Here is a 26728-nt window from a genome sequence, read left to right as displayed (position 1 = left end):
CACTCCTTGGTCATGAGCCCATCTCTGTGTCACGTCTCTGCCTTGGTGGCCTGAAGTGTCATGTGCCCACCCAGCTGAAAATAATCCATCCTCAGTTCAGGTCTACTTGAGACTTCAAACTTGGCAATCCAGTGTAGCTGCAGGTTGCCTTGGTGTTCCTCAGGGGTCTGACTCCTAGGTGTGTGGGCACCTATGTGATCTATCTATACCTCTAGCTTGTCTAATCACAGAATGGTTTGGGTTGGAAGAGACCTTAAAGATCATGCGGTTCCACTCTCCCTGCCATGGGCAGGGACACCTCCCACTAGATCAGGTGGCCTGAGGCCCTTTCTGACCTGGGCTTGAACACTTCCAGGGAGGGGGCATCCACAACCTTTTTCAGTATCTCCTCACCCTCTCTGGAAAGAATTTCTTCCTCATCTCCAGTCTCAATCTCCCCTCTTCCAGCTCAAAGCCATTGTCCCTCATCCTGTCACTCCCAGCCCTTGTCAAAAGTCCCTCCCCAGCTTTCCTGTAGCCTTCTTCAGGTACTGGCAGGCTGCTTTTAGGTCTCCTCAGAGCCTTCTCTTCACCAGGCTGAACAGCCCCATCTCTCCCAGCCTGTCCCGGTAGGGGAGGTGCTCCAGCCCTGTGATTCCCTCATGGCAGTGACACCTTGCCACGACGGAGCAGCTCGGATGGGTTTGCTGCTGTGCTGCCAGCTGGTTTCCTGCCATTGTTTTAACCACCCCCACTGGGCATTTGCTGCCATCCAGGAGCTAGCGCAGGGATGAACCCGTGGCCATTTCTCTCGCCTTGGGCTATCTAAAGCCATCTCTGTGGGATGGCTTCACCTCTGCAAACTGAGTCCCTTCAGCTTCACCCTCAAGCTGCTTTCCTGGCTCCCAGTGTAGTCTCTAACGCGGCAGCTCCCCACCGATGCTGCGCCCCTCCAATAAGGGCGAGAGCCACCGGTAACCGAGGCACGCCGCTTCTCCTTGCCCCGATAACTTATCGCACGCTGGGGACCTCCTCAGCGCGTCGCCTCCTCCCCTGGAGACGCTCCAGAACCTTCGCCTTCCGGCCAGCCCCTGCGGGGACCCCGGCCCCGCTGCCGGCGGCCGGCTCGGGCCCGCAGGGGGCGCTGCGGCGCGGCTCTTTGTGGCGCCGCGGCGGCGGCGCTGGCGGCGGGGCCGTTCCCAGCCGCGCTGCCTCCCCCGTCTGCCCGCCCGCCCGCAGCCGCGCCGGGCGCGGGGCATGGCCAGACTCACCGAGGGCGAGGCGAGGAGGCAGCCGCCGCCGCCGCTCCCGCTCCCGCCAGCGCCGCAGCCGCCGCGCCGAGCCTCCCCCATGAGCAGCAGCGGCGGCGCGGAGCCCCCCGCGCAGCCCGACAGCATGAAGGACCTGGATGCCATCAAGCTCTTCGTGGGGCAGATCCCGCGCAACCTGGAGGAGAAGGACCTCAAGCCGCTCTTCGAGCAGTTCGGCAAGATCTACGAGCTCACCGTGCTCAAGGACCGCTACACCGGCATGCACAAAGGTGAGCCCGGCCCCGCCACGGCACGGCCTGGATCGCTCCCCGGGGCGTGCACAAAGGGCGGTGAGTCCCACCGGCCCCCGCCCGCCCTCGGGTCGGTCCACGCGTGACCCGCCGCGACGCGATGCCGCTGCCTGGCTGCCTCTGCCTCGCCACCCCTCGATCCGCTGCCCGGGAAGGGCTCCGCATCCTCGGTGCCCGTGGGCAGGGGGTTCGGCGCCGTGGCTCGGGTGGGGTTCAGCGTCCCCGCGCCACAGCCCCGCGGCCCCCGACCATGCCCACGCAAGTCTCCCCGGCCCCGGCACCCCGCCGCAGCTCGGGGCCTGGCGGCGGTACGCGGGATGCTGTGACAAAGGCGGCGAGATGCAGAGCGGAGCGGGCTGGAGCTCAGGCTGGCAGGGGAGCCCTCGGTGAGCCGTCAGCCACCCTCGCTGGGCTCTCGGACCAACACCCAGGCAGGAGCACGGGGCTACAGGCTTCAGATCCTCCTAACAAAGAGTATCGGGCGCAAATCTGCTGCTGCCAGGGGCGTTTCGGAGAGATCAGGGCCCTTCCTGATGCTAGACTGGGGTAGACGGGGGGGTCTTTCATTGCTGACAGACCTTTAGTGAATGCTAAAAAGTTTGAGGAGGCTTATTTGGCCGCACTTGGTGCGGTATTGCAAAGCTGTATTTTGAAAAGCCTTTGCGTTCGAGATGTTGACTCCTTCTGTGGAGCAGCTCTGGTCCACCTCCAGCAGGTGTTTGGGATCTTGTGCTCACCACAGCTCCACCCATGAATGGGAATTCACCGAGCCCGGCTGCTGGGTGATCTGAGAGAGTGATTGCAGCAGCCCTCACTGGCACAGGTAGAGCAAGTCTGCAAGGGATCCTACGGCAAGCACCCTGAAACCTGTCAGTGCTCAGCCTGGGCCTTTGTGCCCTAAACCGATTCATGATGGGGCCGGGTGTGGATGTGCTCTGGAGGGAGTGTGAATTGCATTCGGTCCTGATGCTTCTGATTTCAGATGTAGGAGGAAAGGTAAGAGAAAGTGAGAGTGTTGTGGCAACCTGAATTGTTCTAGACTGAACAGAGAGGGAAGGGGAGAAGAGAAAAATAATCATGGAGTCGTTCAGGTTGGAAGAGATCTCTTAAGATCATCAAATCCAACCCTTCTACCCAACACCTCCATGACCACCAGACTGTGTTTTTTAAACAGAAGGCCAAATCTCAGCCCAGCACAAAAGGAATACACTTCCTCAAGGAAGCCTGTGGGAGCTGGGCTGGTTTGGATTTGGTTCTGAGGTCCCAGTCAGGCGTACCTCGCCTAAAATGTCATGTGCTGGTGTGTGCAAGGGGCTGACTCCAAACCTGCTACCATCTGACAGGGAGTTGTTAGGTTTCAAACCCAGTAAGGAGGAGAATGGGCCTGAGGCAAGAGGCAATTGCACATTTCATTTCAGTTGACATATTAAATATAGACTGTGTGGTCTGAGCCTAGGTTCCAGGCAGGAGACAGATTCTAGGGATCTGCCACTTAGATATGGAAATTAGAGGGGGCAGCACTGGTATTAGCCAGATCTCTGTGACGTTAACTTGCTGTTAAATGCAGGATTCCTGCAGCAAAATAAAGATAGCCTTTTGGTTTTGTCATCTTTCAGCTGATGCAGGTGTTGGTCAGAGGTGGTTGTTGCTGCTCTGCTCTGCCCAGCAGAGGCTGTTGAGCTGTGTAGGTTCTCCTATTGTTGTTTCCATGCACCTTCAGTCGTCCCCTCCCTGTTGTGTATGAAGTGAAAGGTTGGGATTCCTTTTCTGGTGGCATGGGTTTATGTGTAGCCCCTCAGTCTGGTTTGGAAATTGGTGGTCTCCCTCCCTGGAGAAGTCATTCCTCCACAGGGATGGGGCAGGGGTTTAGCAAGCAGCAAAGAAATGAGACCCCCTTCCCCCCTACCCCCAGTCCAGCCTGCCCTGTCCCCGTCCTTCCCTAGGACTGGCTGCACTGTCTTAGGCTCCATGCAAGAAGGCCAACCTGGTGAGGAGCTGCTGCTCCCCTTGGGATCAGCAGGCCTGGAGGATGCCAGGCCTCACCTGGAAGCCATGGTGGCCTGAAGCACTGCACAGAGTTGGCCAGGCCTTGCCAGCCCCTGCTCAGGGGAGGATTTGGGCAGATCTGGATAACTCTGCACCCATTCCTGCGCCATACAGCAGCCACCATCTTTCTGGGGCAGTTGTAACAGCAGATTCAGTTTTCTCTTCCCTGTGTTCCCAGATCTGCAGTGAGATCTGATTGACACCTCACTTGCAGCTTCCATCTGCTTTTTTTGCCTTTCTTTCCCTAAATTGGGAGAAGCAGTTGAGTGAGGAGCCAGCACTGCTGGTGAAGCCCAGCAGCTCCTCTTGCAATCTCTTGCAGCTTGCCATGGATCTGAGCAGCTGCCTCTGTTCCCAGGGAGGAGGGAAGGGTGGGAAAGGCCTGCCAGGGGCAGGAAGGTGTGAATTGGGCTGCAGGGTCTGAGAGCCCCAGAGCTAAGAGTGCCCTGTGCAGATGCTGAGAACTGATGAATTCACTGGTGGCAGAGGAGGGCTCTTCAGGCCTCTCAGAAACACGAGCACCGTTACAAAATGGTTTTCTTAGTGCCTGACCATGGCTCAGCAACCTGACTACTGCTGGTTGATGCTGTTCCAGCCTCCTAATATTATTCATGAGGCAGTTTTTCTATTTATGTTAATCACAGATACATTTGCATGTTAATGGCAGTGTTTGTCTTAAAGCTAATATTTTCATGGGAAAAGCAGGGAGACATCTGAATAGGCTTTTGGAATGGGTTGGAGGAGACCAAGCAGGGAAAATCAAGTGGAAATTTTTGGCCTTATGTTGCAGGATTGGGCAGAAGGCAGTTCCTCCATGAGTGTCAACTGTGGTCTCCTAGATGGGTTTCCTAGCAGTGGAGAAAGCGAAGAGGTTTCGGAGCGTGAGATGCTGAGCTGGAGGGGAATGGCAGGGCCAGGAGCAGCCCTCTCCCAGGGCATGTGGAGAAGCATACAGCATGTGGACAGCTGGGTGGCTTTTCCAAAGGACAAGGAGGCAATAGGAAAAAAAACAACCCTCTGCCTCACTTGCCTCACTGGCAGCTGAGTTTTGACTCAGCTTCTGCAGGCTTGTAGATAAGCTCCCCGCTGACTCCATGCTTCCCCTGCTGAAGTATTTGATGTGATTTCTAATGCTAAGCTGAATCTAGAGACCCCACTCTTCTGCACACTGACAGCTTTTTCTTGCTCAAGGCTTTAGGCTGCTGATGTCTGGAGTAACATTTAGGATCTGAAGGGACTATAAATCCCAGAGTCGATGTGTGGTTTGTAGGGAGGATCAGGCACAGAATGTGTCGTCTTCTTCCTCCCCCCCCCCCCCCCCCCTTCCCTCCCTCTTCTTTTGCTGCAGTCTCTTGCAAGTGGAACTGGGCTGGGTTCTGTTTACAGGGAGCTGGAAACCCTCCTTGAGCCAGTGGGAGTAGGGTGGTGTCACTCAACACTAAGGAGGCATAAAGATTCTTTAGAGATCCTTGGCAGAATGATGATGGCACTAAGTCAGAGTTTACACTTTAAGCCTCCCCCCCCCCCCCACCTCCCCCTTCCTTTCTTTCTATTTTTCTGAATAGAATTTTCATGATTAGTGTAGCTGAGAATTTATGATGAAGGTGGCACAGGATTCCTACCAGCAGAATCACTACAGTCCAGCCTGTGGGTGCTACACAATTCATAATACAACTGGTCTGAGGATTTCTAATCATCTGGGCCCCCTGCAGATGGGGGTCAGATTTTAATATGTGCTTTGCTGTATCAATAGAACAATCACAGCCCAGACTCAAGGGGAAAAAAAAATCATATAAAAGGAGATGAGTCACTCAGTTCTGGGAGGGAGCAGATGATGCTTCCATGGCCACTGAGGGTCCAGGCTCTCGCTGCCCAGCAGTCCAAGTCCCCCCATTTAGGGCTTGTAGTGTCTTGATTTTATAAGCCAATGCTCTGGGTGCTGTTCTGCTTCCCTGTCCTGTGCATGGCTCATCCCCACCACCTGCCTGGCCCCATGCCTGGGACCTTGGAGGCCGTTGCTTTTTAACACCCTGAGCAGTTTTTAACACCCTGTCTCATGTCTCAGCAGGCAGAACTGACTTGGTGTTAGAAGTGCCCAAAGGGTCATAAGCCTGTCAGCCCGAGTTTGTTGTGAACTAAGGCAGGAAATGTGGAAGTGAGAAAACCCAGTGAGAGTGGCAGGCCCCTTTGCACCTCTGTGGACATCTCCTCACTGTTGAGTCCATCCCTGGGTCAATCTGTCAGGCTCAAAAGTTTTTAGGAGCCTGAAGAACCCATGAAAGACAGGCAGGAGCCTGTCACAGCACAGAAACCCTCCCTTAGCTGGGAAAACAAGAGCTTTCCTTCAGCCTTTGGAGTTTCTGGGAGCTTCAGGCACCTGGGCTCGGGCAGGGGACACAGGAGGGCTGCAGAAAATGCCTGGTGCTTCGCTTTCTTGCTGAAGTGCGTGCTGCTAAGGAGCAGCTGAAGAGTCACTTTGCAGGAGATAATGTCTCTTCAGGAATGTTCTTTTTCCCAAATATTTGTTTACTCACTTAGGCTTCGAGTGTAGTGTGCCTGCAACTCCCCTTTCTGCATTTCTGATCAGCGCTTTGCAGGGAGAAGAGAATTGACTCCTCCGTCCCACCTCCAAAACATCTGGCTGTGGAGGACAGGAATTGTGTTTTCCAAACAATGTATTTGATCTCTTTAGCTCCCTCCTTTCCCCAGCCAGCACAGCCTCCCAGATTCCTTCCATTTGGTAAGCAAGGATGAGATTAAATGAACGAGCTGAATGTTCTCAAAGCTTGAGAGATGTGGAGAGCTCAGGGATGCAGCAGCAGACAAGGGCTGTCCTGTGCCTGTAGGCTTGTTTGTCCCTGTCCAGCCCAGACACAGTGTTATTAGAGGCTACTTGAGTGCTGTTTCATGCTGGAGTGAAGGGAGGGAGGACAAGGTGGCTCCTATTGAGCAAATGTCCTTTAAGAGCAGAGCAGCAGCAGCAAGGATTGCCCTGGGAGTGAAACCAGGAGGCTCGAGCGGGACATTTTCAGGCTCCGTAGCTGCAGGATGCTTCTGTCTCCAGGGACTGCTGTCTCTAGGTACAGATACCTGAGCACCTATACCGTGAGCAGTGGTTTGAGCTGCCTTTGCTGGAGGGAAGAGAAGGACTGGAAGGCTCTAGGGAGGGGATTTATGGCACTTTTTTTTGGATTGATGCTGAGCTTTCCAAATCCCTGCTCTGCCATGATGACAGTGGTTTGCATAATAACTCTGTCCCTGTGTGAGGAGTCTCTCTCCTTTATTCCCACTAAATGCTGCTCCTTTGTCCAATCCCCCCCCCTTTTTTTTTTATCCTTGTTCTCCCATGGACTGAAGGTTTTGAGCCTGCCAGTGTGTATTGCCTCAGTTTTAATGTTCCTGAGCCCTGGAGCTGGGGCTTGGGGTCCAGGTTTGAGTGCCTGGCTCAGCAGGTAGGTGGCCATAGATTTATTCCTCTCCTGTCCTTAGTTTTCTAAGATTTGATGGCTCATTCTCCTGAGACAAGGATGATGTCTTCATTGCACATGGACAGGGTACACTGAAACTCTTGGTGCTTATTCCCAACTCCTGACTTGAGAGTTTTCTATCCTCAACCTCACCCTGTTTATCTTAGGAGGGGGTCTTGTGTGTCTTGCAAAGTAGTGGGAGTGGAGCAGCAGGTGGAATTAAGTAAGCTTTTGCATTTGGGATTCCAGGCCTCCAAATCTGTTAGAAACAGTGTTTGGCTCTACAGCTGCTGCTGAGGCTTCTCCTGATGCTTCACATCACAGCAGTCTGTGAGGGGAAAACGAAAGCCAAGGGGAGCTTCTCCCCCCCCAATAGAGCCAGCTGCCTTTGCCATGAGAAGTGAAGGTTACCTGCATGCTTCCTGGCCTCACTGCATTTGTTAAACTACCCAGTGACCCCACATCTGGCCTTGGTGCAGCAATTCTCAGTTCAAAACCTGGGCAAGAACCACAGAATGGTAGGGGTTGGAAGGGACCTCCAGCAATCATCAGGGGCTCGAAGGGACCTTCAGTAATCATCAAGTGCAACCCCCCTGCCAAAGCAGGATCACCCAGGGCAGGTCCCACAGGAATGCATCCAGATGAGCTTTGAAGGTCTCCTCCTCTGGAGACTCCACAACCTCTCTGGGCAGCCTGCTCCAGGGCTCCAGCACCCTCACACCAAAGAAGTTTCTCCTCCTGTTGAGGTGGAACCCCCTGGGTTCCAGTTTCTATCTGTTGTTCCTTGTCCTAACGCTGGGCACCACCAAAAAGAGCCTGGCACCTTCATCCTCACACCCACCCCTCAGATGATTATAGACATTGATAAGATCCCCAGGAGCTTAATTCCCTGTTGGAGATATTTAATGCTTCTCTGCTGTTTGTGAAGGGTGTTTTTTTCCCCTAGCAAGAGCTGTGAGGACAGATGTGATTTGCTTAGCTGCTGCAGCTTGCTGGAGTTGGGGTGGGAGAACAGCATAGTCTTGTTGCCATGGGTTGGGATTGTCCTGAGGATCAGGGGATCACAGGGTGTTAGGGGTTGAAAGGGACCTCTGGAGATCATCAAGCCCAACCCCCCTGCCAGAGCAGGAGCATGGAATCCAGCACAGGTCACACAGGAATGCATCCAGATAGGTCTTGAAAGTCCCCAGAGAAGGAGACTCCACAACCCCTCTGGAGAGCCTGGCTTCCACGTGGCCTAAAAGTGGTGTGTACCATGGAGTCACTCGGGGGTGGAGGGGAGAGATGTAGGCAGCCCCTGCCCTACATCCACTTTTGGATCCATGGAAAGCTGTAGCAGCTTTGGAGTACCCCAAGCCAGGCACAAGAAGGTGGCTGGGAGGAGCAGGCCTCTCCGGGCCTCAACGATGCATCTGCAGCCCCAGCACTGCAGTGGACTTCTAGCAACAAGCTGAAGGGCCATGCCCTGCCTTTGCTTAGGATGGGAAATGCCACTGTGAATAGGAGCAGGATGAGTGAAGGGGTCAGATGCATTCTAGCATTTTGAGTCTATTCTCCAGTGCTTTGCCCATCCTCATCTGAAGCAACTCAAGTGACGGAGCTCCAGGCACTTCCCTGGGGAGATCATTCCACAGTCTAATAAATCTCTCTCTGCTAGGAAATGGCTCTTGATAACCAGCCAAATTTTTTTCCTCTTTTGCTTAGTTGCATTTGATTATTCTTAGCATCAGAGCACCCAAAGATGATCCCTATTCTTTCTGGAGGGGTTACAGTTCCTCCCCTCCTCCCTTGGCTTCAGTGTTTGGCTAAGATGTTGACTCAAACCTTGACTAAGAATGTCAGGATTTGGCCTTTTCCCTGTGCTTTTCACCCTGCTTCTGGAGTTGGCCCTTGCAGAATGCATTCTGCTTGCTGTCCTCCCTGGTTCCCTCGGTGTGCTTGTGTGTGTTTGTGCACATGGGATGGGGGTGTGCATGGCACAGAAAGGCCTTCTGTAGCTTTCCATGATTCCATGAATCTGGAGCATGGAGCTTTCATAGGAGCCTGAAATCCCAGATGCTTTCCTCCTTCCCTTGCCTTTTTGGCAGCAATCATCATCGTGGGCCTTGCATCTTTTGTGATCTTTGGTTTTCCCCCAGGCAATGCTAGCTTGTGGTTTGCTCCCTTGTTGTTTCCCCACCTTATTCAACACCCATTTCAAACCTAGTTGTTTCACTGGGATCCCTTCCATCCCTTCCACAGGCCTTGGATGGGGCCTGCAAGTCCTTTAATGTTGTTTCTTTGTCTTTTTCCTTCCAGTCTTTGACACATCCAGATGACATAACATTCTCACCTTTAATTAGCAAGCCCTTCACCCCCTGTTAAAGTCTCACCCCAGGGCTGTCCTAGGCACTTCCTCTGTACCTGGGCAGAAATGTTGTGATGGAGACCTGCTGGAACAGGGCAGCACCTGCAGTTCTTGTACTTGGGTAACCTGCTGTTACCAGAGAGTAATGTGCTGACCTGCATCTGCAGTTGCATGGCTAACCTGATGCTTGCTGTATCCACTGCAGGTTGTGCATTCCTCACATACTGTGCCAGAGACTCTGCCATCAAAGCCCAGACAGCACTGCATGAACAGAAGACTTTGCCAGGGGTAAGTCCCAGTGAATTGTGCCTGGGGTTCATGCCATGGGGATTGCCAGGGGGAGGGAGTGAGGGCGAGAAGTGGCTTAGATTAATGTTCCTGCTTGTGAAGGAGAAGAGTAGTTTGAGGCTTAGAACAGGGATGTGGGAGCCAAAGCACAGCACTGCTCTTCAAGAGCTGCTGCTCTTTTTATCCACCTTGCTGAGGCTGCCCAGTGTTGCTCCAGCCAAGCCTATCCCTGTGTTGCTCTGTGGTGTGATGTGACATCTTCAGCTACCTGTCACTGGGGAGCTGTGGCCTTTGGGGTGAAGTGGGTGGGCCCAGCCTGCACTGAAAGCTGTCAGGAGGCAAGAGAAGGTACCAGACCCTTTTCTTCCAGGTGTGCAGAACTGCCTGATACATCCACTCCCAGTCTGTGCTTGCCCTGCAGGGCATTGGAACACTTTCTTGGCTGGTTCTGTGCAGGGCCTTTGGATCATTTTTGGTCATGTTGATGAGTTCCAGGGTAGTGGCTGAGTTGGCTCAACATCTCAGGGAAGAAAACCAACAAATTCCTTCTCCCCTCCTACCCCTAAAAACCCAAACACCCAATCCCCCCCCCCAAAAAGCCTCAAAACTACAACACTTGCCACATCCCATTGTTTGGAAGACAAATGGATTCTAGAGGTGAGCCAAAGACTGCTGAATTAGCTGTGGGTCTCTTCCTGGATCCTGCTCTCTCCACAGCTGGCCATAGGAGCAAAGTGCTGTAGGGCATGCAGGAGGCCAGGCACTGTGGAACAGGATCCCTCCTTGCAGGGAAGTCCTCTGCCTCCCTGCTGGTGAGCTGAAAGGAGTTGTGAATTGTTGCCATTCCCATTTTGGTCTGATTTGAGAGCTTTGACTGGGCAGTTGCCTGGCTGCTCTGAGGGGGTTGATGTTGTAAGGATTCATTTGGAGGTGAGCAGGCAGAGGCCGTTGGGTACTTGTAGACAGGAGCTCATAGGAGGCCCTGAGTGCTGAAGGCAGCAGAATAATTCATGTAAACCAGGGCTCTCTGGAGATGGCTTAGAAATTCTTAACCATGCTGTTTCCTTTTTAACCCATACAGGTCCAGACAGCTTCCCTCCCCTCTCCCAGCTCCCTTCAACACCTCCACACCCATCCTGTTCCTCCTTTGCTTACCTGTGCTCCCTTTTGGCATGGGCCTGTGTGGGCATTTGAGGGCTAGAAAATACCTGTGACTTTAATTGCCTCCTGACAGGGTCTTTACTGGTTTGGGTTACCTCAGGGTAGCAAGTGGAAAGAGTGCAGCTAACCAGGTGCTCAAAGAGTGTTGGAGTGAGGGGATAAGGTCAGCTTTTGAGGCTAAAGCAAGGTAATTTGTGTGTTGGTCCAGGGCAGGATTGACAGAGGCTGCAAGAACAAAGCAAAGGATGGAGGAGCAGTTGTGATGAGTCATTGTACAGTGCTGGAACATGATGGAGAGCACAGACCTGTCTGCAGAGGGACTCTGAAAGGTTGCTCATGTGACACTCAGCAGATTCAAAGTGATTCCATAGAAACCTAGAATCATGGAATGGTTTGGGTTGGAAGGCACCTCCAAGATCATCCAGTTCCAACGCCCTGCCACGGGCTGGGGACACCTCCCACCAGCCCAGGCTGCTCAAGGCCTCATCCAGGCTGGCCTTGAACACCTCCAGGGAGGGGACAGCCACAACCTCCCCTGGACAACTTGTTCCAGTGTCTCCCCACCCTCACTGTCAAGAATCTCTGCCTACTCTCCAGTCTCTGTCTCCCCTCTCCCAGCTCAAAGCCCCTGCCCCTCCTCCTGGCACTACAAGCCCTCAGTTTTGCTGCAGTTTTACTTCAGGAATTTGTTGCATGTTTTGCTCTCTGCTGTCTGTGCTCTCCATGGTTACCCAGTGCTGCATGGAGTAGTGTTTAAAGCAGCAATTTAGCTGAGCTATGATGATCTCAAGGCTTTTTATGTTAAGGGAGGTGTAAGAAACTGCTGGGGAATAGTAAGAAGCCTGTGCTAGCTGAGTACTTTCAAACATGTTTGTCTGGAGACAGTTAATGAGCAATGTGGTGTAATTAAGCTTCAGGATTAAGATGAAGATGAGCTGTGCTGTATTTGGAGCTGTCTGTTTTCAGGCTGGCAATACACCACTTCATCATATTTAGCCTCTCTGTTGGAAATGAGAGACCTTCAGTGACCAAGGCAGGGAGATTCTCTCTCTTTCGGTCATTTTTAGTGATCATTTAGAGGGGGAGGCCTCTTCCATTCTGGTAGTAACCATTCTGATGTGCAGAGTCTTGGCATGGATGTGGGCTGGGTGACCTGAGGTAGCTTGCAGCCCTGTTTTGCTAGCTTGGTTTCACAGAAAGCCAGGAGGTGATCAGCTGTGTATCATCCTCCCTAAACTCGTGCCTTGCCTGCCTGCTGAGCTGGGGAGTTGCTCTCAGTGCAGTCTGGAAGTAACAAATGTGTGAATCTTCCTTTGGGGAAGGAAGGATGGAGCTTCCTAGTACAGAGAGGTGATGCTCATCCTGGGTGAATTAGCAGAAGGATCTGATCACCCAGGCTTACTCAGGAGCTTAGAAGAATGCCAAGTGAGAAGCTCAATGTGAGCCAGCAGTGTGCTCATGCAGCCCAGAAGGCAGCTGTGTCCTAGGCTGCATCAAGAGGACTGTGGACAGCAGGTCTCCCCCTTTACTGTGCTCTGCTGAGACCCCACCTCCAGTCCTGCCTCCAGCATAAGGACACAGAGCTGCTGGAGTGAGTCCAGAGGAGGCCACAAGGATGAGCCAAGGGCTGGAGCAGCTCTGCTGTGAGCACAGGCTGAGGGAGCTGGGGGTGCTCAGCCTGGAGAGGAGAAGGCTCCAGGGGTACCTTAGAGCTGTCTTCTAGTAGCTGAAGGGATCCTGCAGGAAGGCTGCAGAGGGACTTTTCCTGAGCATGTGTAGAGACAGGGCAAGGGGGAATCATTTGAAGCTGAGTGAGAGCTGGGTTAGTCTGGGGCTGAGGAAGAAGCTCTGCAGTGTGAGGCTGGTGAGACTGTGTGGAACAGGTTGCCCAGAGAGGCTGTGGATGCCTCCTCCCTGGAGGTGTTCAGGGCCAGGCTGGATGAGGACTTGAGCAGCTGAGTCTAGTTGAGAGGTGTCCCTGCCTAGGGCAGGGAGGTTGGAGCAGATGATCTCTGAGGTCCCTTCCAAACTGAGCCACTCTAGGATTCTGTTAGCTGGGCTAAGCAGGAAAAATGCCCTGCCCTGGGGCTGTGTGGGCAAGGAGCCTGTTTCCACACACTGTGGTGTCCCTCAGATGTGGACAGCAACCTCAGCACAGCCAAAGGGCTGGCATGCAGCAGGACAAGGTTTGCCCAGCAGCCTGGGGAGTGGGGGCACTTGTGCTGAGGGGAGAGCACATCACCCCCTGCTCACAGCAGCTTGTGCTGTGCAGCAGATAGGCAGTGCCAGCCCCATGGCCACTTCTCTGCCACCTCCTAACCAGGCTGGCATGTTCCTATTCCCTGCCCTTCCCATCCTGCATGTGCAAAGATCCTGTTTAGTGCTGCCCAGTTTTGCTCCCTGAGGACAGGCTGGGCAACTGCAGCATTCAGTCTGACTGTCCAAACAAAGCAGTTTGATGGGTTCCAAAGCCTCAACAGAGATGGAGGCAGAGCTGCCTGAGGAACAAACCAGGAACCAGCTCCCTTTGTGGCCTGAATCCACAGGCCTTGGGGGAAAGACACACAACCCGTGGAGACTGAGGAGAGGCAAAGTGCTTGGCTCTGAGAAGCAGAGGGAGTCAAAGCCCTGCTTAGACTCCTTCCTGAATCATAGAATCAATAAGGTTGGAAAAGACCTCAGAGATCCCCAAGTCCAACCTGTCACCCAACACCTCCTGACTGACTAAACCATGGCTCCAAGTGCCACATCCAATCCCCTCTTGAACACCTCCAGGGACGGTGACTCCACCACCTCCCTGGGCAGCACATTCCAGTGGCCAATTCCTCTTTCTGTGAAGAACTGTCTCCTCACCTTGAGCCTAGACTTCCCCTGGCACAACTTGAGACTGTGTCCTCTTGTTCTGGTGCTGCTTGCCTGGGAGAGGAGACCAACCCCCACCTGGCTACAGCCTCCCTCCAGGCAGTCGCAGACAGCAAGAAGGTCTCCCCTGAGCCTCCTCTTCTCCAGGAGCCTAGAGCCCTTCTTCCACTGCCAGCCAGCTGAGCAGTGAAGTGTTTCACCTTCTCCCCACTCCCTGGCACACTCTTCCCTGGCTTGGGGAAGCGATATTATGTCTCAATAAGCCATTCCTTTGATTCCTGATTGTGCCTTCACTGTGCTGGGCTCTGAAAGGGAAGCGGCGAGGTTATTAACGACACGCAGCGATCACACACCAAGTTACAGCCTCTTGCTAAGTGAAATTTGGGGGGGGGGGGGGGGAAGGAAAAAAAGCAGCCAGCTTTTCAATATTTCTCAGAAATGCTTTGTGTCTCGTTTCATTTGCAGCCAGACAGTTGCAAATTGCATAAAATTGCTCCTGAAGAAGAGGGGAGGAGAAGGGGGGGGGGGAAGAATAGAAGGGAGGAAGCGGAGTGGGGAGGCTTCAAAAAGTAATTCTTCTGGCAAGGTACAGTTACAGTTGTATTTCTATGCAGAACAAAGAAGGGCTTGCTGAAAGGTAGGCAAGTAAGTGGCAGAAATTGGTATTGATCCAAGCTGGGACCATGGGCAGTTTAAGAGCAGTGCTGGGGGGACTGAAATGTGGCTCCATCAGGGGGAGAGCTCATGGCTCCGGCGACGGCTTGGGAACGCGGGGACACGGGGATGGAAAATTACAGAGAGCAGCAGCATTATGGCAGAGAGAGGCTCTGGGAATGCACCAGGGGTTGAGATGCTGCAGCACTAACTCAGATGGTTGGGCACAAGGATTAATGCAGAGACCCAGCAGAGCTTGAGCAGAGGGCATCCCCGTGGGCACGCTGTCTCCTGTGCTGTCGGGAGCGAGGGCTCGCTGTGGGCCATCTGTCGGGATCCACAGCCTGTGAGGATCTGAGGGAACACAGGTGACTGGAGGGGGTTTGGCAGAGAGGTCAAAGCAGCTCATTTTCCCCTCACCTGTCTTTAGTGCAAGTATAGATGTGAAACCAGCCTGGACCTGTGTGGCTGAAATGAGGACTTGAGCTGATGACTCTAGCTGGGAGGTGTCCCTGCCTAGGGCAGGGAGGTTGGAGCAGATGATTTCTGAGGTCCCTTCCAAACTGAGCCACTCTAGGCTTCTGTGCTAGCTGGGACACTACATGGATACTGTAGCTGGCAAAACTGGGAGGCAGTGCTGAGGAGCAGTGGTGGAGGGGGCCTGAATGTTTGGCTGGGGGCTGAAGCTGGGCTCAGGCTCTTAATCTTAGAGGTAGCCCCTGCAGTTTGAACCTTTGGGCAGGGCAGGGAGATGTTTCTTGTGTCCACCCTGCAGGTTTGCCAGGCAGTATCAGCAAATTCATGAGAGCCAGGCAACGTTATCAGTAGAAAGCAGCAATACAGGGAGCACATCAGGGCTGGCTCGTTGAAATGGCAGCACCAGGACGTGAAGGCACCTGAGCTAAAGCAGCCCCATGATGAGGAGCCACAGAAGCATCTGCTCACTGCAGAGAGAACTGCAAATCCTTCTGAGGGTGGAGGTTTGGCTGGAGGGGCTGAGAGCTATCTGAGAGGCAAGGCAGCAGCCCTACGAAGTACATACCCTGAAGAGGCAGGGGGAGAGCAAGCTGCCAAGGCAAACATTGGCTCCTGCTGCAGACAGAATTGGGAGGATAATAACATTAAAGATCACCTCCAATTCCCACACAGTGGCAGAAGCACACACCCAGGCTCTGTGCTGTGCACCAGGGGCCTCCCTTTCTCCCCAGGACTGTTGCCCTTTGCACAGCTGGGTGCTCACATTTCCCTGTAGCACAGGGCTTAGACTTTCTGTCTCCTGGAGCTGGCACCTGTGCTTGTGAGCACATAGGCACCTGGGCACCAGCCCACACAGACCTGCATCTCTGCAAAGGCACCCACACTCCTGAGCATGACTCTGCACTCGTTTGGGTAAGGGCACACAAGTGTTTGTGGATGTGGCTGTAGCATCACAGAGCAGCTTCATGTTGGAAGAGCCCTCTGGAGTCTGTGGCCAAAGCCTGCTCAGAGCAGGGCTGACTGCATCTGATCACTCATCACCATCCTCAGCTGAGTTTTGGATATCTCCAAGGAGATCCTGCAGTCACTCTGGGCCTGTGCACGCAGCCAGAGTGAAGCAGTTTGTCTGGTATCAGCCATGACTGCTGTGGCTCAGCCCAGAGAGGAGAGGGCTCAGGGGATTCTTAGGGTGGCAGAGGACTGAGGCCCATTTCCAGTGGCTTTTCCCGTGGGCATGTTGTTACTGCAGGAGGTTTTGCACTGCTCAGACTGTTCAGGGTTGCCATGGGAACTGGTACACTGGGCCTGTGCTCAGCAGTCAGGACAGAGGCTTCTTGCTGCCATCTGCTTGGCCCTGTCTGCAGCCACCACTGGGTGTTAAATGAGCAGAGACCTCTTCCCCAGCCACTGCAATTAGCTTGCCATGGAGGGAGAAGAGGGGTGGGCATGGCTGCACTGGGGCACTGCCAGTCCACACCACTGCCAGGCCCAGACTGACTGCAGCCTGTTAACCTTCCCTTGCAGCCAGGAGGCCTCTGCAAGCTCTGCAGACCTGGCTGGCTGTCAGCTCAGGCTTCCTGTGCCCCTCACTCTGCCCTTTGCCAGTTTGCTGAGCTCCTTGGAGGCTCCCACTTGCTCATGGAGAAGCACCCGTGCCTGTTCACTGGGCTTGGTGGCCAGGGGAGCAGGGGCAGTGGTGCAGCAGTGAGTGCAGGCAAGGATGGGTGTAGGATGCCTTCTCCAAGCAGCCTGACAGGAAGATCAAAGCCAGCTGAGCGTGGCAGCATTCCCAGCTTTCAGCTCTCCAGCTTTCCTACACTTCCTCAGAGTGGTCACCCATCTCATAGCAGCATCTTCCTGCTTTTTGTAGGCCTGCTAAGCACTTTCTACCTTCCTTTGAGCTTCTGTGATTAAGGCCTCCTTGGGCAAGCTGAGGACAGTATGACTCTGCTGGAGCAAGATCCTGCAGCTGACAGAGGAGTCTGGGCCTGAGGACCAAGGTGTGCATGGCTCCTCGAGCCTGTGCCTTTCTGGTGGCCAAAATGATCTGGGGAAGAGGAGGCTGAGGGGAGACCTTCTTGCTCTCTACAGCTACCTGAAAGGAGGTTGTAGCCAGGTGGAGGTTGGTCTCTTCTCCCAGGCACCCAGCACCAGGGGAGGTTTAGGCTGGAGGTGAGGAGAAAGTTCTTCCCAGAAAGAGAGATTGGCCACTGGAATGTGCTGCCCAGGGAGGTGGTGGAGTTCCCATCCCTGGAGGTGTTCAAAAAAGGCTTGGATGTGGCACTTGGAGCCATGGTTTAGTTGTCAGGAGGTGTTAGGTAATAGGTTGGACTTGGAAGAGACCTCAGAGATCACCAACCTGGCTGGTTCTGTGATCTCTTCCGCTCTTGAAGGACTTGCTTAGAGGAACTTTGGGGGAGGAGCAGGAGGATAGTTGGGGCCAAATACTGCTCCTTCCACTGCTGAAAAGCCTGCTTGAAACCAGAAAGGTACTCAACCTGCTTTTGGCCCAGGATTTTTCTTCCTGTGGCCTCTGGGGGAACCTTGTCCTGGCACCTGTAGCAAAAAGGGTTCGAGCCAGCTGCCGCTTTCATCTCCTCACCTAAAAGCTCCTTGCACCTTCAGTGGCACTAATCACAAGTGACAAGGAGAGGTCAGGGCAGAACAGGGAAGATTGTCTAAATGTCCTCCTTGATGCAGTGCCCTGTGGTGCACTGAGACATCAAGGAAGGAGCCCCACGAGGACAGACTGACCATGGAGCTTTGAGAGGCTGCACTTAAAACGTGTCCACCAAACAGCCAGGTCCACAGTCAGGGCTGTAATTGCTGTGCTGGGCTGGCTTCCCTACTGGGTGTCTGATGTTAATGCACAGTAATGGTGCTGTCACTTCCACAGAGATAGGAGGGAGACACAAAGGCTTTCTGAGTCATGGCGATACGTTCCTTGCCTTGCCTCCCAGAGCAGCGCTAGCTCCGGTGGAGACAAGGTTGTCTGACTGTGTTAAAGGAGAAGGAACACAGCACAGCAGAGAATCCAAGAGGCAAAGCAGCCAGTGGTGTGTCGTGGTCTGTGTGCTGCTTTGGGTGTCTGCTTCCTGACTCCTGCCTGTGCTCAGCTTTGGTGGGAGAGGATAGCTTCCACGCTCTGCCTGATTTGCTCTCTGTGCTGGGGTAGGCAAAATGCCTCCCAAAGAAATAGAAGTCCTGCAGGAAAGCTGGGGAGGGACTTTTGAGGGTGTCAGGGAGTGATGGAACTAGGGGGGATGGAGCAAAACTAGAAATGGGGAGATTCAGATTGGATGCCAGGAAGAAGTTCTTCCCCAGGAGGGTGGTGAGAGACTGGCACAGGTTGCCCAGGGAGGTGGTGGAAGCCTCATCCCTGGAGGTGTTTGCAGCCAGGTTGGATGTGGCTGTGAGCAACCTGCTGCAGTGTGAGGTGTCCCTGCCCATGGCAGGGGGCTTGGAACTGGCTGAGCCTTGAGGTCCCTTCCAGCCCTGACAATTCTCTGATTCCAAGTGATGAGCTGGAGAATTTGAATCCTCTTCCTGGTGACACAGAGCAGCTGGGTGAAGTCCTCCAACGATCCTCCATGCTCATGCAAAAAGAGAGGGCCTTAGCCACGCAGGCAGGAGGTGTGGTGGCTTGGACTGTGGACCTTTGCATCCTGCTTCTGTCCCAGGCTTTACTGCATGACCTTCACCATCATGTGCCTTGGTTCCTCCACCTGGTACACAGTACTCATAATTATCCTTGTCTCCTCCATAAGGGAATTGGATGGGGTGAATCCATAAGCAGCCTTGAGAGCTGTGATGGAATGGTGCTCGTTGCTGAGGTCTCTGGGTGAGATAATTTCCCCCTTTCTCAGGGCAGGGTGGTTCTCCTGGAGAGAGGATGGAGGTGCACTGAGCAATGTGGCAGTGGAAGGAGGCAGGCAGGAGGCTGGAGCAGGGATGCTGGCACCAATCCCTCGCCGCTCGCATTCCTGACCAGAAACAGAATCCAAATGAGCAAATCAGCCTTGAGGTTGATGTGCTCTGCACAGCTAGAAGTGGTTGTGATTATTCAGGCAGAGCATTTTTAACTGGCCAGAAGAGGACCAGCCCACAATTTGCAGAGCCTAAGAGCCTAGGACCTGATTCTGCCAATAGCCTTGGATGCCTTTTGGTTCCTGACGTCCCAGAGGAGTCAGCCTGCATTGTGTGCTTCATGTTCTCTGCCTCTGACCCTCTTAACACTTAGAGATTCCCCTGCATTGCACCTGAGGGGCTATTTTACATCACTTACTCCTAATTAATAGAGAGGCTTGCCCTGCCATCCCAGGGGGCTTTCTCCCTCCATCCAGCTTTTGCAGTTTGAAAGCTGAGGAAGCAAAGAGCTAAAGGTCACTGCTGGAGAGTGTGGCTTCCAGATTGCTGAGATGACAGCTCATGCTGGGCAGCAGTGTAAATGTGGGGGGCTAGCTCACCCCCAGAAGGGCTTTTTTTGGGGGTATGGTGAGGGAAATGGGGGTGAGGAATGGTGAAACCACCACCAAATCTTCCTCTGACCTCAGTGGAGCCAGGAATTGTCCTTAGATCCTTGATCCCAAGAGAGCTGTGAGGGTAGGGGAGCATTTCTAGGAAAGCAAGGTGGGATCCCAAACAGAGCATGGTTCCCCATTTCTCTCTGCTGACCAGATGCTGGGGGTGGGATGTAATCCAAGGGGGTGGGATGTACTCCAGCCATTCACCAGCAAGGCCTCTGCCTGGGAAGCCCCCAGGCCCCTCTGGCCTGCAGTGACTCCCTTACCACTGGTATCTCCTCACTGCAACCTGAGGGCTGTGCAGGAGCCATGGTTGGCTGTGCTTTGGAGCATCTAACAGTCAGTCTGGTGGTCAGCACAGCTTGGTGCCCCATCAGGCTCACCAGCTGCTCCCCATCAGTGGTGCCAAAGCAAGCAGGCTACCAAAGGTTGTGTGGGGGTAAGGAGGAGAGTGAGGCAGAGAGAGAAACATCAGCTGTGGGAGCAGCAGGCTGCAGAGGGGAAAGCTGTGCTTGGAAAGGGAAGGTGTGCATCCAACCAGGAGGGCAACTGGGAGGGAGAAGCTGAAGGAGAGGGGGGCAGTGGGAGCTTTGCCCCCTCCCATGTGCTGCCCATCTGGTGTCCATTGCTGTGTGTGGCTCCAGAAGGTTTCTTGAGTCCGGTGCCTCATGGAGCTGACAGCTCTCGGTCTGTGTGTAGGAAGGACTGTGAAGTGTGGGGGTGAGGGATTCAGGAGGGGGGACATTTGGCCTGTAGTGGCCTGGCAGCATATGCTAAGTATTAATTAATGTGCTGTTCTCCAGTGATGAAGAAGAAATAGAAGAATGCTCAGCTGAATAATTTAATGAGGAAAATAAAGCTCAGCTAGCCAGGCAGGTAGAGGCTCATCAATCATTCACTCAGGTTCTCTGTGGCACACATGTGTTCACAGGCTTCTGTTCATGGCCCTGCAGCTGCCTGGCACTTGGAATTTATGGCAGGCACATCCTGGCTCTTGGAGTTGGAGCCCAGATATGGCTTGCTTAGAATCAGAGGTGGTCTCTGATTACTGTGCAGCTTGAGATGGTGTCCTGGAGGCCAGCAGAACTTGGCCCTCCAGAGGCTGCTGTGCAAGCCAGAAGCATGGCCTCCTTGCTCTCCTGCTGGCTGCTCTCTTCCTTCTTCCCTCAAATGGAAGAGGTAACTCATGACCATCCTTCCTGTCTGCTGAGTTGCTGTGGGGAGACAGAGCTCTCTGAGAGCTGTATGCAAAGTTTAGGACCTCACAAGGACTCTTCTCACAGCTTGCAACCTGTGTTGTTGAGTTGAAGCAGCTGTGGACTCCTTACAGTTGTAGATTCAGACTTCTGCTTGAGAGGCCTTTGGTGTTTTGTTCCTCTCTGGTGGCAGGGTGGGACTTAGAAGGGCTGAAGTGGTGGTGTCCTGCTTGTGGAAGCCTCTGGGTGTCCACTTCTCTGCCAGGGGGACCGTGCCTGCCTTGGCCTCAGCTGGGCGTCCTCCCATTGGAGCAAGCAGAGACTCTTGCTCTTCTCCCAGTCTCCTCATCTGGACACGTTTCTTGTACCTTGTTTTCTCCTCCTTCCCCACATCATCTCGTAGGGCAGATGCAAACCAGCCCAGAGACCCAGACCTCAGGTCCCTGGGTGGCTTTCAGAGCTGGCAAGGTCTCTGGAAACGGGCAGCCCTCGACTGAGGACTTGGCTCTGAGGGGGGCAGAGGGGGGCAGAGGGGGCACTCTTCCTGAGCCCTGCCGTGGGGCCGTGTCAGGTAGGCAGGAGAGGAGCTGTTGGCACAGCTGTGGAGCGCAGAGCAGCCCACATGTGCGATCTCACCCCGGGCAGCCCTCCCCCTTCCTCCTGTCACTGCAGCCAGACACTGCTTCCAGACTTGCACCAGCGCCGAGCCCACGTCACTGCTGCCATCGCTTCTGGCACCTCTCCCGCCAGCGCTGTCTTGTGGGCATCCTGCCACGGCCCTGCCGTGGGCATGTGGCCCTGCTCTGTGTCTGTGTGTGGCCCTGTGGGGTGTCCTCTCCTCTGGCGGGCAGGGTCCCAGGGCCAGCCTCGGGGACCGGCCCGGGGGCAGGCCCTGCAGCACACCCTTGGCTGCATCGCAGTCCCTGGGTTGGGGGGGGGCGGGGGAGGGGGGGGAAGGAGAGGGGTGGACAGATGGGTAGAGGGGGGCCCCCTCCCCAGAGATCATATCAAAATGTCTCTTTTGTGCAAAGCAGAGGGAATGCCCCCAAGAGCTGGTTTCCATGGCAACCACAAATGTCAGGTTCCGTGTGGTGAATAACCGTTTCCATGACAACTCCTCCTTTACCCTAGGTGCTGGGAAGTGGAGTGACAGCCCTGTTGGGGGAGGGGACAGGGAGATGTCCTCAGGTACTTAACCCACCCCCCCCCTCACCTCCCCCCATCCTTTCCAACTCCATGCCCCAAGCCCTCAGCCCCAGCATCCCTGGGTGGGTCCATGCTCACGTGGGGGTGTGATGCTCTTGGCTTCCACAGCATCCCTCCCTCCCTCCTTCCCTCCCTCCCTCCTTCCCTCCCTCTTTCCCTTCCCCCATATGGATTTGCTCCTCATAGAAACCGAGATCCGAGTCTGTCCCTCCAGCTCCCTCCCCATCTGTTTAGCTTAATCCTGGTTTTGCATCCTGAGTAGAAACAAAGCTATTTCTCAGTGCTGTGGGAGCAGTGGGGAGCGAGGTGGCCAGCTGCCCCTCTTGGCTCCACACTGAGCCCTCTCTTCCGAGCACACATCTGGGCTGCCTGCCCTCTCCCACCCAGCCTGCTGCCCAAACACCCCCAGCCTCAGCACGCAGGGGCAGGTTGCCAGAGGCTGTGAGCAGTGATAGGAGCCACAGCCTCTCCATGAGGGAGTCAGAGGCTTTCTGGAGTAAGGTCTGACTGCATCCTTCTGAACCCCTGCCCCCCATCCCCGCTCATGGGCTGCAAGAGATGCCTGCTGCTTGGCAGCTCCTCGGGGGAGCAGCAGCCCAGGGGCTGAGGAGTGGCAGTGCTGCACAGGCTGGGGCCCCATGGCAGCACACTGTGGTGTTAGGAGCTCTACAAACCCCTGCAGCTGGGCAGGAGTGGGAAAGGGACCCTCAGCCTTTCCCTCTCCTCCAAATGACACAGCAAGTCCTGGGAGCTGAGGTGCAGCATGGCAGCAGCTTGGCCTTCCTTTGGGCAGCTGCCAGCCAATCCCTGGCTCTGCCAAGCAGCCCCACATCACTCCTTGAGGCAGGGATGGTATCACTTGGGGCTGGTCCTAGCTTCTGTTCATCCTGCCTGAGATGCACTGGTCACTGGGAGGCAGCTCACAGCCCCCAGCTGCCACAAGCACTCTGCTGTGCCCAGCAGTCAGGCTTCAGCAGCGGTGTGCCATGCCCTGGGCAGCCTTGTGCTTGGCATCTCTGTCCAGGGAGCTGCAGAGTTGCTTCAGGAGTCTCCTCCAGCTGTCGTGACTGTGGGCTCTGCCTCTGGTTTCTGGCCAGCCTGGCTCAGCCACCCCTTGGAGACCAACAGCAGGGCCACATTCTGCATGCTGGCTTCTAAAGAGGTTTCAGTTGGTGACTTTCATGTCTTGATTTCATTTGCAGTGTTGCTGCTGTTGCTGTCTTTCCTGAGGGTGTTTCCCAGGAGAGGGGACAGAGGATGCCTGGGACCTGCAGCTTGTGTGCAGGCCTTAGCTGCAGTGTTCAGTGTGGGCTTTGTGATGGATGTCACTGATGGAAGTCACTCTCAGCCTCTCTGAATGGTGCTGAGAGACGTGGAGGGAGCTGTGCTGTGAGTGTGGAAGTCTGCCTTGGCCACTGCTCCTCAGAGGAGATGTGGCTCACTTGCATCCTGCTAGCCTGGGAAGGAGGCCACAGCTTGCCCCTGCCTTTCTGGGCAGCACAGGTCACCACCAGGCCCTGCAGCAGGCCTGTGCTGCTTTGCAGATGGGCTGGAGCTGTGGGTTTGGGTTGCTTGATGCAGCAACAGTGTTTTGCTGTCTCACCTGGACAGTCCTCTCAGCATGTGAGCTGAGCTACCACTCAGGCTTGGTGACACTAACCAGGTGTAAGAGAGGTAAGCAGCTCAGCTCTTCTCCACACACAAGGGAGAGGAGTTGTGGTGCTTTCAGCTTGAGCATTGCCTCCGTGGACAGATGTTGCTGGAGAGCATCTCTGCCCTTCTTTAGAGCTGCTCTGACTGCATAAGGGCTGGGGAAAGGGAAAACAACATCCCTGCTTGGTGTGCTGCTCCTAGCTGTGCCCAGAGGCACTCTGTCCTCCCTCCTGTAAGGAAAGTAAGTGGCTCAGTTAGGTGAGGTGACCATGTCACTGCCATGAGGGTGGTGGAACACTGGAACAGGTTGCCCAGGGAGGTGGTTGAGGCTTCATCCCTGGAGGTATTCAAAGTGAGGCTCAACAAGGCTCTGGGCAGCCTGGTCTAGTCGAGGATGCCTCTCCTTACTGCAGAGGGGGTTGGACTGGATGAGCTTTGGAGGTCCCTTCCAACCCAGACCCTTCCATGAGTCTACATCTGCAGTGAGGCAGAGCAGGCAAAGGAGGAGCTTCCAGGCAGAATTTCACCTCAGGCCACCCTGACCACTGTTCAGGCTCCAGCTTCACAGTGATGAGCTGCTTCCTTGGAGTCCTTTCTTTGCCACTTGCTGGGTCTGAGGAGGAGGAGGAGGAGGTTTCTGCATTGTGGGCACTTCCAGCAGGCGAGCAGCTGAGCAGGGCAGAGAGCCAGACTGCCTCCTCAGAAGGCTGAAATCCCTGCGCTCCCTTCTCCAAAGGGTTCTGGTTGCCATCACAATGTCTTGGCTTTCCTTCTGCCACTCTCCCTGCTCTGCACAGCAGGCAGGAAAGGGGCACCCTGGTGCCAGTGCTGTGTGCCAGGCAGATGGGCCAAGCTCTAACCCTCTGCATTTCTCTTCCATTGCAGATGGCGCGCCCGATTCAAGTGAAGCCCGCAGACAGCGAGAGCCGTGGAGGTAGTTGTCATCTCTCCTTGTTTCTCCTTTGGTGCCTTGGTGCTTGTCAGGAGGGACCAAACAAAGAGATGGGGTCCTGACCCAGCCTGCATCTCCCCACAGTCTGTCTGAAGGGGGATGTGTGTGGCAGGGAGGGGCAGGAGGAGAGGCGAGGGATAGGTTTTGCTGCAGAGCCTTCAGCTTGGCCTAGCAGGCAGCTGGGAGCACCCCAAGTGCTAAAGGCATCGCTGTGGCTGCCCACTCCCACTCTTGTCCAGCCCTTTGAGGGCCCTATTAGCCTGCCAGGGTCTGTGTCTGCCCCTGCCCTCCCCCAGCAGGTCACTGAAGCAGGCATGCACTCTGCTCTGTGGCACCAAGGGCCCTGGAGGGTGTAAGCAGCTGTGAAGAGGCTTCTGAATTCTGACACCTGGTCAGCCCAGTGGAAGGCAGATCCCTGTAGCAGCAGCAGCAGCAGCAGCAGCAGCAGCAGCAGCAGCAGCAGCAGTGGCTTTTTAACCTGTTCAGCTTGTAGCTGAATCTGCTGTCTGCAGCTCACTCCTCTGCCTCCCCCATGGCTGCTGCACTCTCAGCCTCTCCACTCTCAGTCCTGCAGCAGCCCCCACCACGCTGTCAGGGCCCAAGAGCTGTTGCAGAAAATAGCATGTGATGGGCAAACAGTGTCTGGAGAGGAAGGATGCTGAGTTTAGGCCTGAGATGGAGGTGCTGTCAGCCTGCAGGGGACCAGCTGGGTGAGAGCTGTGTGTGCTGAGTGCTTGAGCGAGGGAGGATGGGGAACTGGAGGGATCTCTGCGAACGGAATGGGGAGCTCACAGCAGCTCAGATGCCTCCTCCAGGTGGAGAAGGTTTGCAACTCCAGCCTTCTCCTGAGTGAGAAACCCATTCTGCTGCTTCTCCTTGTTTTCCCTGTGCACTTCTCTTCCTCTCCATCCCTTCCTCTGCCTCTCCACACCTTGTGCTGTCGGTGCTGCCTCCGAGAGGAGCTCAGGGGCGGGGAGGGGGAGGGTTTGTGTCAGGCTGTTTGCTCTGGTGGGCAGCAGGTCCTGCATGCTGGCTTGAGATTTGGAAGGCTTTTGTTTGCTTTTTCTTTCCACAGGGGTCACTTCCAAACACTTAGTGGTTAGTTTTCATAACAATTCAGAATGTCTTCCTTCACTGGCAGGAACAGGAGGGAGGTTTTTCACAGGGAAGTGTTTATGTGATCTCCTTCAAAAGCAAACTGCTCTGTTTAAGTCAGCTGATTGTATTTCCCACATGGAATCTGCAGCTCCTCATGATTTACTTGAGGGCTGACACCTGGCTTGTACTGCATTCTGGGTGTTTTTCTTCCTGACAGTCTCAGACATGCCACCTATAGACAAAGACCTGTGGCTCCAGCCCCCAAGGGAAAGAGCCTGTCTCAAGCATGAATGACTCAATTCAGCTCACCTTACTGCAGCCCCTGGCTGCAGGGTTGAGTTTAAAGTCCTTCTCCATCTTACAGACAGTAAAAGGAGACCAGTGCCTTCAGGGTGATTCACTCTCAAGAGTGATGCTAGGAGTGGGTGAGGAGGCCTTTGGAGGTGCTGTCCTTTAGAGGTGCCTGCAGTGGAGATGAAGGAAGATGACTGCTGCCAGACATCTCAGAGATTCATAGATACATTGAATGGCTTTGGTTGGAAGGGACCTTAGGAAAGACCAACCAGTTCCAACCCCCCTGCCATGGGCAGGGTCACCTCCCACCAGCCCAGGTTGCTCAAGGCCTCATCCACTCTGGCCTTGAAACACCTCCAGGGAGGAGAAATCTACAACCTCCCCTGGGCAACCTGTGCTAGTCTCTCTCCACCCTCACTGTTAAGAATGTCCTCCTAATCTCCAGCCTCAGTCTCCTCTCCCTGCTCTAAGCCATTGCCCCTCATCCTGTCACTGCAAACCCTTGTCAAAAGTCCCTCCCCAGCTCTCCTGTAGCCCCCCTCAGGTACTGGAAGGCTGCTCCAGGGTCTCCCTGGAGTCTTCTCTTCTCCAGGCTGAACAACCCCAGCTCCCTCAACCTATTCTCATAGCAGAGGTTCTCCAAATGGCTCACCCCCTGTTTCCAGGTACACCACCCCCCTCAGAGGTACACACTGGCAGCTCCCAAGCCCCCCAGGCTGGATGGCACAGGCTGCCATGCACAGCTGATGCCCCTGCATGAAGCCCTCTCTGGACAGCAGTGAAACCAGAGCAGACAATCCAGGCTGTGGCCACTGCAGCTTTGTTTTCTTCACAGTTTCTTTGCTGAGTGCACCTCAAGCTGAGCAAGTTTGCAGATATGGGAAGAGTCCTTCCTTAGAGCAAGAGCCCCACAATGACAGGAGGTAAAAGGAAAGATTTGGGGCAGGGCAGAACTGCCTGGATT

At 54.7% G+C, this 26728-nt stretch overlaps 1 protein-coding gene across 4 annotated transcripts in view; it reads left to right on the top strand.

Moving 5' to 3' along the window:
- Positions 1 to 1174: 1174 nt before the first annotated feature.
- CELF5 (CUGBP Elav-like family member 5) overlaps positions 1175 to 26728 on the top strand; it is a 40104-nt gene continuing 14550 nt past the window's right edge. The window contains exons 1-3 of one of the 4 annotated variants that reach the window (XM_054174792.1): positions 1175 to 1519; positions 9606 to 9688; positions 24306 to 24354. In XM_054174792.1, coding sequence (XP_054030767.1) covers positions 1237 to 1519; positions 9606 to 9688; positions 24306 to 24354 — 415 coding nt within the window. In that variant the 5' untranslated portion in view covers positions 1175 to 1236. Of the gene's footprint in view, positions 1520 to 9605; positions 9689 to 24305; positions 24358 to 26728 lie in introns of all 4 variants that reach the window. The other 3 variants (XM_054174791.1, XM_054174793.1, XM_054174794.1) reach the window with 3 other exon arrangements.

The sequence above is a fragment of the Dryobates pubescens genome, chromosome 31 (assembly GCF_014839835.1).
Source record: "Dryobates pubescens isolate bDryPub1 chromosome 31, bDryPub1.pri, whole genome shotgun sequence".
NCBI classification, from domain to species: domain Eukaryota; kingdom Metazoa; phylum Chordata; class Aves; order Piciformes; family Picidae; genus Dryobates; species Dryobates pubescens.
This window is presented reverse-complemented; position numbering and strand designations above follow the sequence as displayed.